The sequence below is a fragment of the Oncorhynchus keta genome, unplaced genomic scaffold, assembly GCF_023373465.1.
Source record: "Oncorhynchus keta strain PuntledgeMale-10-30-2019 unplaced genomic scaffold, Oket_V2 Un_contig_3378_pilon_pilon, whole genome shotgun sequence".
NCBI classification, from domain to species: Eukaryota; Metazoa; Chordata; class Actinopteri; order Salmoniformes; family Salmonidae; genus Oncorhynchus; species Oncorhynchus keta.
The window spans coordinates 380,435-396,342 of NW_026287223.1; the positions used below are offsets into that span (position 1 = coordinate 380,435).

The 15,908-nt window shown below is 41.0% G+C and overlaps 1 protein-coding gene across 1 annotated transcript; it reads right to left on the bottom strand.

Moving 5' to 3' along the window:
• Positions 1 to 40: 40 nt before the first annotated feature.
• On the bottom strand, positions 41 to 15,810 carry LOC127923947 (lysine-specific demethylase 4C-like). Its single transcript, XM_052508254.1, has 5 exons — positions 15,655 to 15,810; positions 10,566 to 10,733; positions 9,242 to 9,417; positions 1,512 to 1,626; positions 41 to 230 (listed from the first exon to the last, which is right to left on the bottom strand). The coding sequence occupies exons 2-5, from the start codon at positions 10,707 to 10,709 to the stop codon at positions 147 to 149; spliced, it is 519 nt and encodes a 172-aa protein (XP_052364214.1). The 5' UTR covers positions 10,710 to 10,733; positions 15,655 to 15,810; the 3' UTR covers positions 41 to 146.
• Between the last annotated feature and the right edge of the window lie 98 nt (positions 15,811 to 15,908).

Sequence of the window (15,908 nt, forward strand, 5' to 3'; positions counted from 1 at the left end):
AGACACACCATGCTAGTAAATAACAGTATCCCCCTACCAGGACTTGGGCTCTCCAAAGTGCAGGTAGTTGATGCTATAAAGGTCCATGTCTTCAGTGTGCCAGGAGAAGCTGGTCTTCCACATGCCGAAGTACAGGTAGGGTGTGTTCACCCCTGGATAGAAACACCACAGTCCTCTTCTATCACATCCAGGATGGAGTTGAGGTGGCCGATGTTCCACTCCTCTATACCCTACAAGAGAGAGGAGGAGAGAATTAGATGAGACAGAAGGGAGAGAGGAGGAGGGGGAGAGAAGGGAGGGGGGTAGAGAGGAGAGAGGGGTAGAGAGGAGAGAGAGGAGAGAGAGGGGTAGAGAGGAGAAGAGAGAGAGAGGGGGTAGAGAGGAGAGAGAAGGAGAGGGGGTAGAGAGAGAGAGAGGAGGAGAGAGGGGAGAGAGAGGGGGTAGAGAGGAGGAGAGAGGGAATTAGATGAGAGAAGGGGAGAGAGGAGGGAGGGGGGAGAGGGAATTAGATGAGAGAAGGAGAGAGGAGAGAGAGGAGGAGGGGGAGTAGAGAGAGGGAGAGAGGAGAGGAGAGAGGGGGTAGAGGAGAGAGAGGAGAGGAGGAGAGGGGAGAGAGGAGAGAGAGGAAGGAGGAGAGCAGGGTAGAGGAGAGAGAGGAGGAGAGAGAGGGAATTAGATGAGAGAAGGGAGAGAGGAGAGGGTGGGAGAGAGGAGGAGAGGGGGAGGAATTAGATGAGACAGAAGGGAGAGAGGAGGCGAGAGGAGGAGAGAGATTAGATGAGACAGAAGGGAGAGAGGAGGAGGGGGAGAGGAGGAGAGGGGGGTAGAGAGGAGAGAGAGGAGGAGGGGGAGAGAAGGAGAGAGAGGAGAGAGAGAGGAGGAGGGGGAGAGAGGAGAGAGAGGAGAGAGAGGAGGAGGAGGGGGAGAGAAGGAGAGAGAGGAGGAGAGAATTAGATGAAAGACAGAAGGGAGAGAGGAGGAGAGGGGGAGAGAGGGAATTAGATGAGAGAAGGGGAGAGAGGAGGGAGGGGGAGAGAGGGAATTAGATGAGAGAAGGGAGAGAGAGGAGGAGGGGGGAGTAGAGAGGAGAGAGAGGAGGAGAGAGGAGAGGAGGAGAGGGGGGTAGAGAGGAGAGAGAGGAGGAGAGAGAGGGAATTAGATGAGAGAAGGGAGAGAGGAGGAGAGGGGGGAGAGAGGGAATTAGAGGAGAGACAAAAGGGAGAGAGGAGAGGGTGGGAGAGAGGAGGAGAGGGGAGGAATTAGATGAGACAGAAGGGAGAGAGGAGGCGAGAGGAGGAGAGAGATTAGATGAGACAGAAGGGAGAGAAACAACAAGATAGAGTTGAGGTGTCAGATATTCCCCTCCTCTATACTTCACCAGGACAGAGGAGAGGTTGGGATGACTAGAAAGGAATATACCGGGAGTGAAATGACAGAGATCCTGATGATCGGTGATGAGTGACAGAGAGAGGAGAGAGAGACTGATATTCTATGAGTCCTGAGACATCTACCTCGTCATAGAGGCTCCCGGGGACGTCAGCTCCATATATGGGAGATACGAAGGTCAGGTTCTTCCAGTACTTCCTCTCCAGGTCCTCATAGTTCAGGTAGCGGGGAGTACAATATCTGGAAAGGTAGAAGATCTATGTTATAACTCCTATACTAAATATAACACATTATAGTTCAGGTAGAGGGAGTACAGTATCTGGAGAGGTAGAAGATCTATGTTATAAATACTATACTAAATATAACACATTATAGTTCAGGTAGAGAGAGTACAATATCTGGAAAGGTAGAAGATCTATGTTATAAATACTATACTAAATATAACACATTATAGTTCAGGTAGAGGGAGTACAGTATCTGGAAAGGTAGAAGATCTATGTTATAAATACTATACTAAATATAACACATTATAGTTCAGGTAGAGGGAGTACAGTATCTGGAGAGGTAGAAGATCTATGTTATAAATACTATACTAAATATAACACATTATAGTTCAGGTAGAGAGAGTACAGTATCTGGAGAGGTAGAAGATCTATGTTATAAATACTATACTAAATATAACACATTATAGTTCAGGTAGAGGGAGTACAATATCTGGAGAGGTAGAAGATCTATGTTATAACTACTATACTAAATATAACACATTATAGTTCAGGTAGAGAGAGTACAGTATCTGGAGAGGTAGAAGATCTATGTTATAAATACTATACTAAATATAACACATTATAGTTCAGGTAGAGGGAGTACAGTATCTGGAGAGGTAGAAGATCTATGTTATAAATACTATACTAAATATAACACATTATAGTTCAGGTAGAGAGAGTACAGTATCTGGAGAGTAGGTAGAAGATCTATGTTATAACTACTAAATATAACACATTATAGTTCAGGTAGAGAGAGTACAGTATCTGGAGAGGTAGAAGATCTATGTTATAAATACTAAATATAACACATTATAGTTCAGGTAGAGGGAGTACAGTATCTGGAGAGGTAGAAGATCTATGTTATAAATACTAAATATAACACATTATAGTTCAGGTAGAGGGAGTACAGTATCTGGAGGTAGAAGATCTATGTTATAAATACTAAATATAACACATTATAGTTCAGGTAGAGGGAGTACAGTATCTGGAGAGGTAGAAGATCTATGTTATAAATACTAAATATAACACATTATAGTTCAGGTAGAGGGAGTACAGTATCTGGAGGTAGAAGATCTATGTTATAACTACTAAATATAACACATTATAGTTCAGGTAGAGAGAGTACAGTATCTGGAGAGGTAGAAGATCTATGTTATAACTACTAAATATAACACATTATAGTTCAGGTAGAGAGAGTACAGTATCTGGAGAGGTAGAAGATCTATGTAAGAAATACTAAATATAACACATTATAGTTCAGGTAGAGGGAGTACAGTATCTGGAGAGGTAGAAGATCTATGTTATAAATACTAAATATAACACATTATAGTTCAGGTAGAGAGAGTACAGTATCTGGAGAGGTAGAAGATCTATGTTATAACTACTATACTAAATATAACACATTATAGTTCAGGTAGAGAGTACAGTATCTGGAGGTAGAAGATCTATGTTATAAATACTAAATATAACACATTATAGTTCAGGTAGAGAGAGTACAGTATCTGGAGAGGTAGAAGATCTATGTTATAAATACTAAATATAACACATTATAGTTCAGGTAGAGGGAGTACAGTATCTGGAGAGGTAGAAGATCTATGTTATAAATACTAAATATAACACATTATAGTTCAGGTAGAGGAGTACAGTATCTGGAGAGGTAGAAGATCTATGTTATAAATACTAAATATAACACATTATAGTTCAGGTAGAGGGAGTACAGTATCTGGAGAGGTAGAAGATCTATGTTATAAATACTATACTAAATATAACACATTATAGTTCAGGTAGAGAGTACAATATCTGAGAGGTAGAAGATCTATGTTATAACTACTAAATATAACACATTATAGTTCAGGTAGAGGGAGTACAGTATCTGGAGAGGTAGAAGATCTATGTTATAAATACTATACTAAATATAACACATTATAGTTCAGGTAGAGAGAGTACAATATCTGGAGAGGTAGAAGATCTATGTTATAACTACTATACTAAATATAACACATTATAGTTCAGGTAGAGGGAGTACAGTATCTGGAGAGGTAGAAGATCTATGTTATAAATACTATACTAAATATAACACATTATAGTTCAGGTAGAGGGAGTACAGTATCTGGAGAGGTAGAAGATCTATGTTATAAATACTATACTAAATATAACACATTATAGTTCAGGTAGAGGGAGTACAGTATCTGGAGAGGTAGAAGATCTATGTTATAAATACTAAATATAACACATTATAGTTCAGGTAGAGGGGAGTACAGTATCTGGAGAGGTAGAAGATCTATGTTATAAATACTATACTAAATATAACACATTATAGTTCAGGTAGAGAGAGTACAATATCTGGAGAGGTAGAAGATCTGTTATAACTACTAAATATAACACATTATAGTTCAGGTAGAGGGAGTACAGTATCTGGAGAGGTAGAAGATCTATGTTATAAATACTATACTAAATATAACACATTATAGTTCAGGTAGAGAGAGTACAATATCTGGAGAGGTAGAAGATCTATGTTATAACTACTATACTAAATATAACACATTATAGTTCAGGTAGAGGGAGTACAGTATCTGGAGAGGTAGAAGATCTATGTTATAAATACTATACTAAATATAACACATTATAGTTCAGGTAGCGGGAGTACAATATCTGGAGAGGTAGAAGATCTATGTTATAACTACTAAATATAACACATTATAGTTCAGGTAGAGAGAGTACAATATCTGGAGAGGTAGAAGATCTATGTTATAACTACTAAATATAACTACTAAATATAACACATTATAGTTCAGGTAGAGGGAGTACAGTATCTGGAGAGGTAGAAGATCTATGTTATAAATACTAAATATAACACATTATAGTTCAGGTAGAGGGAGTACAGTATCTGGAGAGGTAGAAGATCTATGTTATAAATACTAAATATAACACATTATAGTTCAGGTAGAGGGAGTACAGTATCTGGAGAGGTAGAAGATCTATGTTATAAATACTATACTAAATATAACACATTATAGTTCAGGTAGAGAGAGTACAGTATCTGGAGAGGTAGAAGATCTATGTTATAAATACTATACTAAATATAACACATTATAGTTCAGGTAGAGGGAGTACAGTATCTGGAAAGGTAGAAGATCTATGTTATAAATACTAAATATAACACATTATAGTTCAGGTAGAGGGAGTACAATATCTGGAAAGGTAGAAGATCTATGTTATAAATACTAAATATAACACATAGTTCAGGTAGAGGGAGTACAGTATCTGGAGAGGTAGAAGATCTATGTTATAAATACTATACTAAATATAACACATTATAGTTCAGGTAGAGGGAGTACAATATCTGGAGAGGTAGAAGATCTATGTTATAAATACTATACTAAATATAACACATTATAGTTCAGGTAGAGGGAGTACAGTATCTGGAGAGGTAGAAGATCTATGTTATAAATACTAAATATAACACATTATAGTTCAGGTAGAGGGAGTACAGTATCTAGAGGTAGAAGATCTATGTTATAAATACTATACTTAATATAACACATTATAGTTCAGGTAGGGGAGTACAGTATCTGGAGAGGTAGAAGATCTATGTTATAACTACTATACTTAATATAACACATTATAGTTCAGGTAGAGGGAGTACAGTATCTGAGAGGTAGAATATCTATGTTATAACTACTAAATATAACACATTATAGTTCAGGTAGAGGGAGTACAGTATCTGGAGAGGTAGAAGATCTATGTTATAACTACTAAATATAACACATTATAGTTCAGGTAGAGGGAGTACAGTATCTGGAGAGGTAGAAGATCTATGTTATAAATACTAAATATAACACATTATAGTTCAGGTAGAGGGAGTACAGTATCTAGAGGTAGAAGATCTATGTTATAAATACTATACTTAATATAACACATTATAGTTCAGGTAGGGGGGAGTACAGTATCTGGAGAGGTAGAAGATCTATGTTATAACTACTAAATATAACACATTATAGTTCAGGTAGAGGGAGTACAATATCTGGAGAGGTAGAAGATCTATGTTATAACTACTAAATATAACACATAGTTCAGGTAGAGGGAGTACAGTATCTGGAGAGGTAGAAGATCTATGTTATAACTACTATACTAAATATAACACATTATAGTTCAGGTAGAGAGAGTACAGTATCTGGAGAGGTAGAAGATCTATGTTATAACTACTATACTAAATATAACACATTATAGTTCAGGTAGAGGGGAGTACAGTATCTGGAGAGGTAGAAGATCTATGTTATAAATACTATACTAAATATAACACATTATAGTTCAGGTAGAGAGAGTACAGTATCTGGAGAGGTAGAAGATCTATGTTATAACTACTATACTAAATATAACACATTATAGTTCAGGTAGAGGGGAGTACAGTATCTGGAGAGGTAGAAGATCTATGTTATAACTACTATACTAAATATAACACATTATAGTTCAGGTAGAGGGAGTACAGTATCTGGAGAGGTAGAAGATCTATGTTATAACTACTATACTAAATATAACACATTATAGTTCAGGTAGAGGAGTACAGTATCTGGAGAGGTAGAATATCTATGTTATAACTACTATACTAAATATAACACATTATAGTTCAGGTAGAGGGAGTACAGTATCTGGAGAGGTAGAATATCTATGTTATAACTACTATACTAAATATAACACATTATAGTTCAGGTAGAGAGAGTACAGTATCTGGAGAGGTAGAAGATCTATGTTATAACTACTATACTAAATATAACACATAGTTCAGGTAGAGGGAGTACAGTATCTGGAGAGGTAGAAGATCTATGTTATAACTACTATACTAAATATAACACATTATAGTTCAGGTAGAGGGAGTACAATATCTGGAGAGGTAGAAGATCTATGTTATAACTACTAAATATAACACATTATAGTTCAGGTAGAGGGAGTACAGTATCTGGAGGTAGAAGATCTATGTTATAACTACTAAATATAACACATTATAGTTCAGGTAGAGGGAGTACAGTATCTGGAGAGGTAGAAGATCTATGTTATAACTACTATACTAAATATAACACATTATAGTTCAGGTAGAGAGAGTACAGTATCTGGAGAGGTAGAAGATCTATGTTATAACTACTATACTAAATATAACACATTACAGTTCAGGTAGAGGGAGTACAGTATCTGGAGAGGTAGAAGATCTATGTTATAACTACTATACTAAATATAACACATTATAGTTCAGGTAGAGGGAGTACAGTATCTGGAGAGGTAGAAGATCTATGTTATAAATACTAAATATAACACATTATAGTTCAGGTAGAGGGAGTACAGTATCTGGAGAGGTAGAAGATCTGTTATAACTACTAAATATAACACATTATAGTTCAGGTAGAGGGAGTACAGTATCTGGAGAGGTAGAAGATCTATGTTATAACTACTAAATATAACACATTATAGTTCAGGTAGAGGGAGTACAATATCTGGAGAGGTAGAAGATCTATGTTATAAATACTAAATATAACACATTATAGTTCAGGTAGAGGGAGTACAATATCTGGAGAGGTAGAAGATCTATGTTATAAATACTAAATATAACACATTATAGTTCAGGTAGAGGGAGTACAGTATCTGGAGAGGTAGAAGATCTATGTTATAAATACTATACTAAATATAACACATTATAGTTCAGGTAGAGGGGAGTACAGTATCTGGAGAGGTAGAAGATCTATGTTATAAATACTAAATATAACACATTATAGTTCAGGTAGAGAGAGTACAGTATCTGGAGAGGTAGAAGATCTATGTTATAACTACTATACTAAATATAACACATTATAGTTCAGGTAGAAGGAGTACAGTATCTGGAGAGGTAGAAGATCTATGTTATAACTACTAAATATAACACATTATAGTTCAGGTAGAGGGAGTACAGTATCTGGAGAGGTAGAAGATCTATGTTATAACTACTATACTAAATATAACACATTATAGTTCAGGTAGAGGGAGTACAGTATCTGGAGAGGTAGAAGATCTATGTTATAACTACTATACTAAATATAACACATTATAGTTCAGGTAGAGGGAGTACAGTATCTGGAGAGGTAGAAGATCTATGTTATAACTACTATACTAAATATAACACATAGTTCAGGTAGAGGGAGTACAGTATCTGGAGAGGTAGAAGATCTATGTTATAACTACTATACTAAATATAACACATTATAGTTCAGGTAGAAGGAGTACAGTATCTGGAGAGGTAGAAGATCTATGTTATAACTACTAAATATAACACATTATAGTTCAGGTAGAGGGGAGTACAGTATCTGGAGAGGTAGAAGATCTATGTTATAACTACTATACTAAATATAACACATTATAGTTCAGGTAGAGGGAGTACAGTATCTGGAGAGGTAGAAGATCTATGTTATAACTACTATACTAAATATAACACATTATAGTTCAGGTAGAGGGAGTACAGTATCTGGAGAGGTAGAAGATCTATGTTATAACTACTATACTAAATATAACACATTATAGTTCAGGTAGAGGGAGTACAGTATCTGGAGAGGTAGAAGATCTATGTTATAACTACTATACTAAATATAACACATTATAGTTCAGGTAGAGGGAGTACAGTATCTGGAGAGGTAGAAGATCTATGTTATAACTACTATACTAAATATAACACATTATAGTTCAGGTAGAGGGAGTACAATATCTGGAGAGGTAGAAGATCTATGTTATAACTACTAAATATAACACATTATAGTTCAGGTAGAGGGAGTACAGTATCTGGAGAGGTAGAAGATCTATGTTATAAATACTATACTAAATATAACACATTATAGTTCAGGTAGAGGGAGTACAGTATCTGGAGAGGTAGAAGATCTATGTTATAACTACTAAATATAACACATTATAGTTCAGGTAGAGGGAGTACAGTATCTGGAGAGGTAGAAGATCTATGTTATAACTACTATACTAAATATAACACATAGTTCAGGTAGAGGGAGTACAGTATCTGGAGAGGTAGAAGATCTATGTTATAACTACTATACTAAATATAACACATAGTTCAGGTAGAGGGAGTACAGTATCTGGAGAGGTAGAAGATCTATGTTATAACTACTATACTAAATATAACACATTATAGTTCAGGTAGCGGGGAGTACAATATCTGGAAAGGTAGAAGATCTATGTTATAACTCCTATACTAAATATAACACATTATAGTTCAGGTAGAGGGAGTACAGTATCTGGAGAGGTAGAAGATCTATGTTATAACTACTGTGTTTATAGTTACTGACTTGTCACTGTTGGCGAGGCGTCTGAACACCTGTGTGTGTGTGTGTGTGTGTGTGTGTGTGTGTGTGTGTGTGTGTGTGTGTGTGTGTGTGTGTGTGTGTGTGTGTGTGTGTGTGTGTGTGTGTGTGTATATAGTTACTGACTTGTCACTGTTGGCGAGGCGTCTCGTGTGTGTGTGTGTGTGTGTGTGTGTGTGTGTGTGTGTGTGTGTGTGTGTGTGTGTGTGTGTGTGTGTGTGTGTGTGTGTGTGTGTGTGTGTGTGTGTGTTTATAGTTACTGACTTGTCACTGTTGGCGAGGCGTCTGAACTCCTTGACGCTGAGCGGTTTCTTCTGGATGTTGAACTGAGTGAACAGGCCTGACTGGCCAGCAACCATCTGCTGGATAGGGGCGTGGATCACCAGGTCATCAATATCATCATAGCTACACCGAGGACGCCAGCCCTTAGGAGGAATCACCTGGAGACAGGTAGAGGAGAGAGGGGGGGTTATCACCTGGAGACAGGTAGAGGAGAGGGAGGAGGGTTATCAACCTGGAGACAGGTAGAGGAGAGAGAGGAGGGTTATCACCTGGAGACAGGTAGAGGAGAGGGGGGGTTATCACCTGGAGACAGGTAGAGGAGAGAGAGAGGAGGGTTATCACCTGGAGACAGGTAGAGGAGAGAGAGGAGGAGGGTTATCACCTGGAGACAGGTAGAGGAGAGAGAGGAGGGTTATCACCTGGAGACAGGTAGAGGAGAGGGAGGAGGGTTATCACCTGGTGACAGGTAGAGGAGAGGGAGGAGGGTTATCACCTGGAGACAGGTAGAGGAGAGAGAGGAGGGTTATCACCTGGAGACAGGTAGAGGAGAGAGAGGAGGGGGGTTATCACCTGGAGACAGGTAGAGGAGAGAGAGGAGGAGGGGTTATCACCTGGAGACAGGTAGAGGAGAGAGAGGAGGGGGGTTTATCACCTGGAGACAGGTAGAGAGAGAGAGGAGGGGGGTTATCACCTGGAGACAGGTAGATGAGAGAGAGGAGGGGGTTATCACCTGGAGACAGGTAGAGGAGAGAGAGGAGGGGGGTTATCACCTGGAGACAGGTAGAGGGAGAGGGAGGGGGGTTATCCCTGGAGACAGGTAGAGGAGAGAGAGGAGGGGGTTATCCCCTGGAGACAGGTCATGATCTTGCAGGAGGGGTTAAGGGGGTTATCATCCTGCCTGAGACAGGAGAGCCTTGACAGAGAGGAGGGGGGTTATCACCTAGAGACAGGTAGAGGAGAGGGAGGAGGGGGTTATCACCTGGAGACAGGTAGGGGAGAGAGGAGGAGGGGTTATCACCTGGAGATAGGTAGAGGAGGGTTAGAGGAGGGGGGTTTATCACCTGGAGACAGGTAGAGGAGAGAGAGGAGGGGGGTTTATCACCTGGAGACAGGTAGAGGAGAGAGAGGAGGAGGGGTTATCACCTGGAGACAGGTAGAGGAGAGAGAGGAGGGGGGTTTATCACCTGGAGACAGGTAGAGGAGAGGTACACTCAGACAAGCACACACACACATAGTTTGTTCTCTCATCTTTCCTGAACAGACACACACCAAACACACTCCCAGTCCTACTCTCAGACACACCCACCTTGGCGAGGCCAGCACGGTGCGCCCCCTGGGCCTCCATGTGGGCCAGGTACCGGTTGAAGTCTCTGAACTCCTCCACGGTGGGCCTGAAGGTCATGATCTTGCAGGACGGGTTAACGGGGCCGTAGACCTCCGCCCCTGCCATCCTGCCTGCTCACACAGGGGAAGCCTTGACAGAGAAACAGTCACTCCTCATTAGAATCGGGGCAGGAGGGGGTTAACGGGGCAGGAGGGGGTTAACAGGGCAGGAGGGGCTTAACGGGGCAGGAGGGGCTTAACGGGGCAGGAGGGGCTTAACGGGGCAGGAGGGGCTTAACGGGGCAGGGGGCTTAACGGGGCAGGAGGGGCTTAACGGGGCATGAGGGGCTTAACGGGGCAGGAGGGGCTTAACGGGGCAGGAGGGGCTTAACGGGGCAGGAGGGGCTTAACGGGGCAGGAGGGGCTTAACGGGGCAGGAGGGGCTTAACGGGGCAGGAGGGGCTTAACGGGGCAGGAGGGGCTTAACGGGGCAGGAGGGCTTTTAGAACACAGGCTTGGGCCATAGGCTGTCTGACTTGATTGATAAAACCTAGAGCTACATACCGTAGAGACGCTAGATCCCAGCTAGCCTACATACCGTAGAGACGCTAGATCCCAGCTAGCCTACATACCGTAGAGACGCTAGATCCCAGCTAGCCTACATACCGTAGACACGCTAGATCCCAGCTAGCCTACATACCGTAGACACGCTAGATCCCAGCTAGCCTACATACCGTAGACACGCTAGATCCCAGCTAGCCTACATACCGTAGAGACGCTAGATCCCAGCTAGCCTACATACCGTAGAGACGCTAGATCCCAGCTAGCCTACATACTGTAGACACACTAGATCCCAGCTAGCCCACATACCGTAGAGACGCTAGATCCCAGCTAGCCCACATACCGTAGAGACGCTAGATCCCAGCTAGCCTACATACCGTAGACACACTAGATCACAGCTAGCCCACATACCGTAGAGACGCTAGATCCCAGCTAGCCTACATACCGTAGAGACGCTAGATCCCAGCTAGCCTACATACCGTAGAGACGCTAGATCCCAGCTAGCCTACATACCGTAGAGACGCTAGATCCCAGCTAGCCTACATACCGTAGAGACGCTAGATCCCAGCTAGCCTACATACCGTAGACACACTAGATCCCAGCTAGCCTACATACCGTAGAGACGCTAGATCCCAGCTAGCCTACATACCGTAGAGATGCTAGATCCCAGCTAGCCTAAATACTGTAGAGATGCTAGATCCCAGCTAGCCTACATACTGTAGAGATGCTAGATCCCAGCTAGCCTACATACTGTAGAGATGCTAGATCCCAGCTAGCCTACATACTGTAGAGATGCTAGATCCCAGCTAGCCTACATACCGTAGAGATGCTAGATCCCAGCTAGCCTACATACCGTAGAGATGCTAGATCCCAGCTAGCCTACATACCGTAGAGATGCTAGATCCCAGCTAGCCTACATACTGTAGAGATGCTAGATCCCAGCTAGCCTACATACCGTAGAGATGCTAGATCCCAGCTAGCCTACATACCGTAGAGATGCTAGATCCCAGCTAGCCTACATACTGTAGAGATGCTAGATCCCAGCTAGCCTACATACTGTAGAGATGCTAGATCCCAGCTAGCCTACATACCGTAGAGATGTAGCCGTAAAGATGCTAGATCCCAGCTACAGTTGAAGTCAGAAGTTTACATACACCTCAGCCAACTACATTTAAACTCGGGTTTTCACAATTCCTGACATTTAATCCAAGTAAAAATGCCCTGTCTTAGGTCAGTTAGGGTCACAACTTTATTTTAAGAATGTGAAATGTCAGAATAATAGTGAAGCAAATTATTTATTTCAGCTTTTATTTCTTTCATCACATTCCCAGTGGGTCAGAAGTTTACATACACTCAATTAGTATTTGGTAGCATTGCCTTTAAATTGTTTAACTTGGGTCAAACGTTGCGGGGAGCCTTCCACAAGCTTCCCACAATAAGTTGGGTGAATTTTGGCCCATTCCTCCTGACAGAGCTGGTGTAACTGAGTCAGGATTGTAGGCCTCCTTGGTCGCACGTATTTTGTCAGTTCTTCCCACAAATTTTCTATGGGATTGAGGTCAGGGCTTTGTGATGACCACTCCAATACCATGACTTTGTTGTCCCTAAGCCATAACTTTGGAAGTATGCTTGGGGTCATTGTCCGATCAGGACCAGGGTTTGTGAATGTAACAGTATAATTTTAAACCGTCCCCTCACCCATACCGGGCGCGAACCAGGGACCCTCTGCACACATCGACAACAGTCACCCACGAAGCATCGCTACCCATCGCTCCACAAAAGCCGCGGCCCTTGCAGAGCAAGGGGAACTACTACTTCAAGGTCTCAGTGACGTAACCGATTGAAACGCTATTTAGCGCGCACCACCGCTAACTAAGCTAGCCGTTTCACATCCGTTACATGAACAACACTCAATGTTGTAGGCGACAGTATTGCTTATATAAATAACACATCAATAAAAAGCAACACACAGGTTATTATGGTGTAAATAACCAATAAGGCCCGATAACAATATTAACCTATGTGCAACACATGTATTATTCTTATCAGGCCTCATTATCAGGCCTCATTATCAGGCCTCATTATCAGGCCTCATTATCAGGCCTCATTATCAGGCCTCATTATCAGGCCTCATTGGTTAATTCCACAAAACAGACAAGGAAGCAGGCTTCTCTTCCTTCTTCCCGAGTCCAGCTCGAACACACCTGATTCTACTAATTAACTAATCATCAATCCAATAAGCCTTGATAAGCTGGTAGATTAGCTGAACTAATAAACCCAGTGTTGCAGACAGTGCAACTGCAATAAATCAGCCTCCAAAATGGCCCCTATTCCATATATAGTACGGGCACCCTATTCCTTATTTAGTGCACTACTTTTGACCAGGGTTGGCACCCTATTCCTTATTTAGTGCACTACTTTAGACCAGGGTTAGCACCCTATTCCATGTATAGTACACTACTTTTGACCAGGGTTAGCACCCTATTCCATGTATAGTACACTACTTTAGACCAGGGTTAGCACCCTATTCCATATATAGTACACTACTTTAGACCAGGGTTAGCACCCTATTCCATGTATAGTACACTACTTTAGACCAGGGTTAGCACCCTACTTTTGACCAGGGTTGGCACCCTATTCCATATATAGTACACTACTTTTGACCAGGGTTAGCACCCTATTCCATGTATAGTACACTACTTTTGACCAGGGTTGGCACCCTATTCCATGTATAGTACACTACTTTAGACCAGGGTTAGCACCCTATTCCATGTATAGTACACTACTTTTGACCAGGGTTGGCACCCTATTCCATGTATAGTACACTACTTTTGACCATAGTATAGGAGTATGGGTTCTGGTAAAACATTGTGTACTAAAAAGGGTGCTCTTTGGGATGCAGCCCAATGCTGTCTTACTCATGTCACCTACAGTTTCGCTGTGTGTTATTTACATGTTGGACCACTGGGTGGCGGTCATCTCCCACAAAGGAAATCGTGGTCCTCCCAAAATATTCTGACAACCCCTCTGCTAGTTACCACCAGCAGGGTTCCCGATCACCACAACTCTGGGGTTCATCCCGAATGGCACCCTATTCCCTACATAGTGCACTACTTTTGACCAGGGCTTACATCAACATTCGAGCACTATATAGGGAATAGGGTGCCATTTGGTATACTCACTTTGGATTTACTTTGACAAAGGAGACAAAGGACTAGACACACAATAACAGTTGGTTTCTTTAAAAAAAAAATTGTTCAAGCAAAACAGTACAGTGAGGAATAGACCCACAATAAGGAAATGTGTCTCAAATCATTCATTTAGATTATATCATAATTTAGATTATATCAAAACGTTACATTTTAATTGATTCGAATAAAGTAAATCTATTAATTATGTTGTTGCACATCATGTTTGATATAAAATTGTAACTTTGCCATTTAACTAAAAGCTGTTCAACCATTTTCTTAAAAATCATTCAATGCACTTATATATATATATATATATTAGTAGATAAATGATTAAATCACTTGTGACAGTGCATTTATTTCCCAAGATAAGTCCGAAGTGCAGTGTGGCTAATCTGATCTTTGTCTGTCATTCTGTCCGAGCTCGTCTACGTTCAGTTGTGGTAGCCAGCAATGGCAGATCGAAGGAGACAGTTCAAATAATTGATAACTACGACTTGATTTGAAACCAACCACTCCCTTTCTTTCGTTCGTTATTGTCAGAATTCAAGAGTCTTACTTAACAGTAGTCAAAACGTGAGATAAATAACAAGAACTGGTTACGATGAGAAAAGGGATCAGTAACCAGCGTGCACAATGCGCGGTAGCAGAGATGGGGGTTTAAATCCCAATTTGAATGGATGCTGTCGAGATTTATGCTAACTAACAAGGCCCGAGGTTTAGCTAGCAAGCTACAAGCTGACCAAATATACTGCACGAATTCAAACATATATCAACCATAACTAGTCTGGCTGTTATCCAGACACACATAGAAATACATTTACTTAGTATCGTTAGTGTTGTGCATCGCAGTTTCACTGCTTTAACTAGCTAACAACAGATTAACAGTTGGCTATTTGCTAGTAGAAGTTAGCGCAACGAAAATACCAAGTCAACGGGTTCGAGTTAGCCTCACCAGCTAACTGTGAGAGGTAACTGTTAGCTAGCCGGTTATAAAACAGGGTATAAATAAACATTCGGTGTTAGTCTACGTTATACATCTATGTCCAAGCAGAACTACTATATCTACAGCCAGTTTAACTACATGCAATGATGTCTGAATCAATTGATAAATGCATGCAAGCAGCGAAAACCAGTTGCTGTTGTTAGCCAACGTGTGCCAAGTTGTGCTAGCTAGCAACGGTAGCTTAGCCAGCCAGTTAGCTTAGCCAACCAGTCCACCGCTTACAAACGAAAATAGACGCCACAAACTAGTTGACACTGAACCTTACAGTCATGAATTAAACCCGTGTGATTGCATTTGTAAGGAAACGTGTACTGTACCTTTTGGTGTATGAAAAATGTGTGTTTCGTTGTAATGGTTGTTTATCTCTTCTCGCCCTGATCGCCCAGCTGTTTTCATACAACAGCTGGTCAAACAGCGACTTGTTCTTCTGTCTGGGTCGATAAAGCAGATTTCAGACCGGTGGTGTAGTTGACTGCCCCCTGTCGGACAAAGATGCACCTTCACTTCAACAAATGTAGAATAAAAATAAGAAACATACAAAAAAAAATAAAGCATTTATTTAATTATAGGA

Bases quoted from the DNA above. Each gene is read 5' to 3' on its own strand.
- LOC127923947 (XM_052508254.1), bottom strand. From the start codon at position 10,709: ATGGCAGGGGCGGAGGTCTACGGCCCCGTTAACCCGTCCTGCAAGATC. The intron at 9,418-10,565 runs GTGGGTGTGTCT...ACCTGTCTCCAG, and splicing joins ACCGTGCTGGCCTCGCCAAG to GTGATTCCTCCTAAGGGCTG. The intron at 231-1,511 runs GTAGATGTCTCA...TCTCTCTTGTAG, and splicing joins CCGGGAGCCTCTATGACGAG to GGTATAGAGGAGTGGAACAT.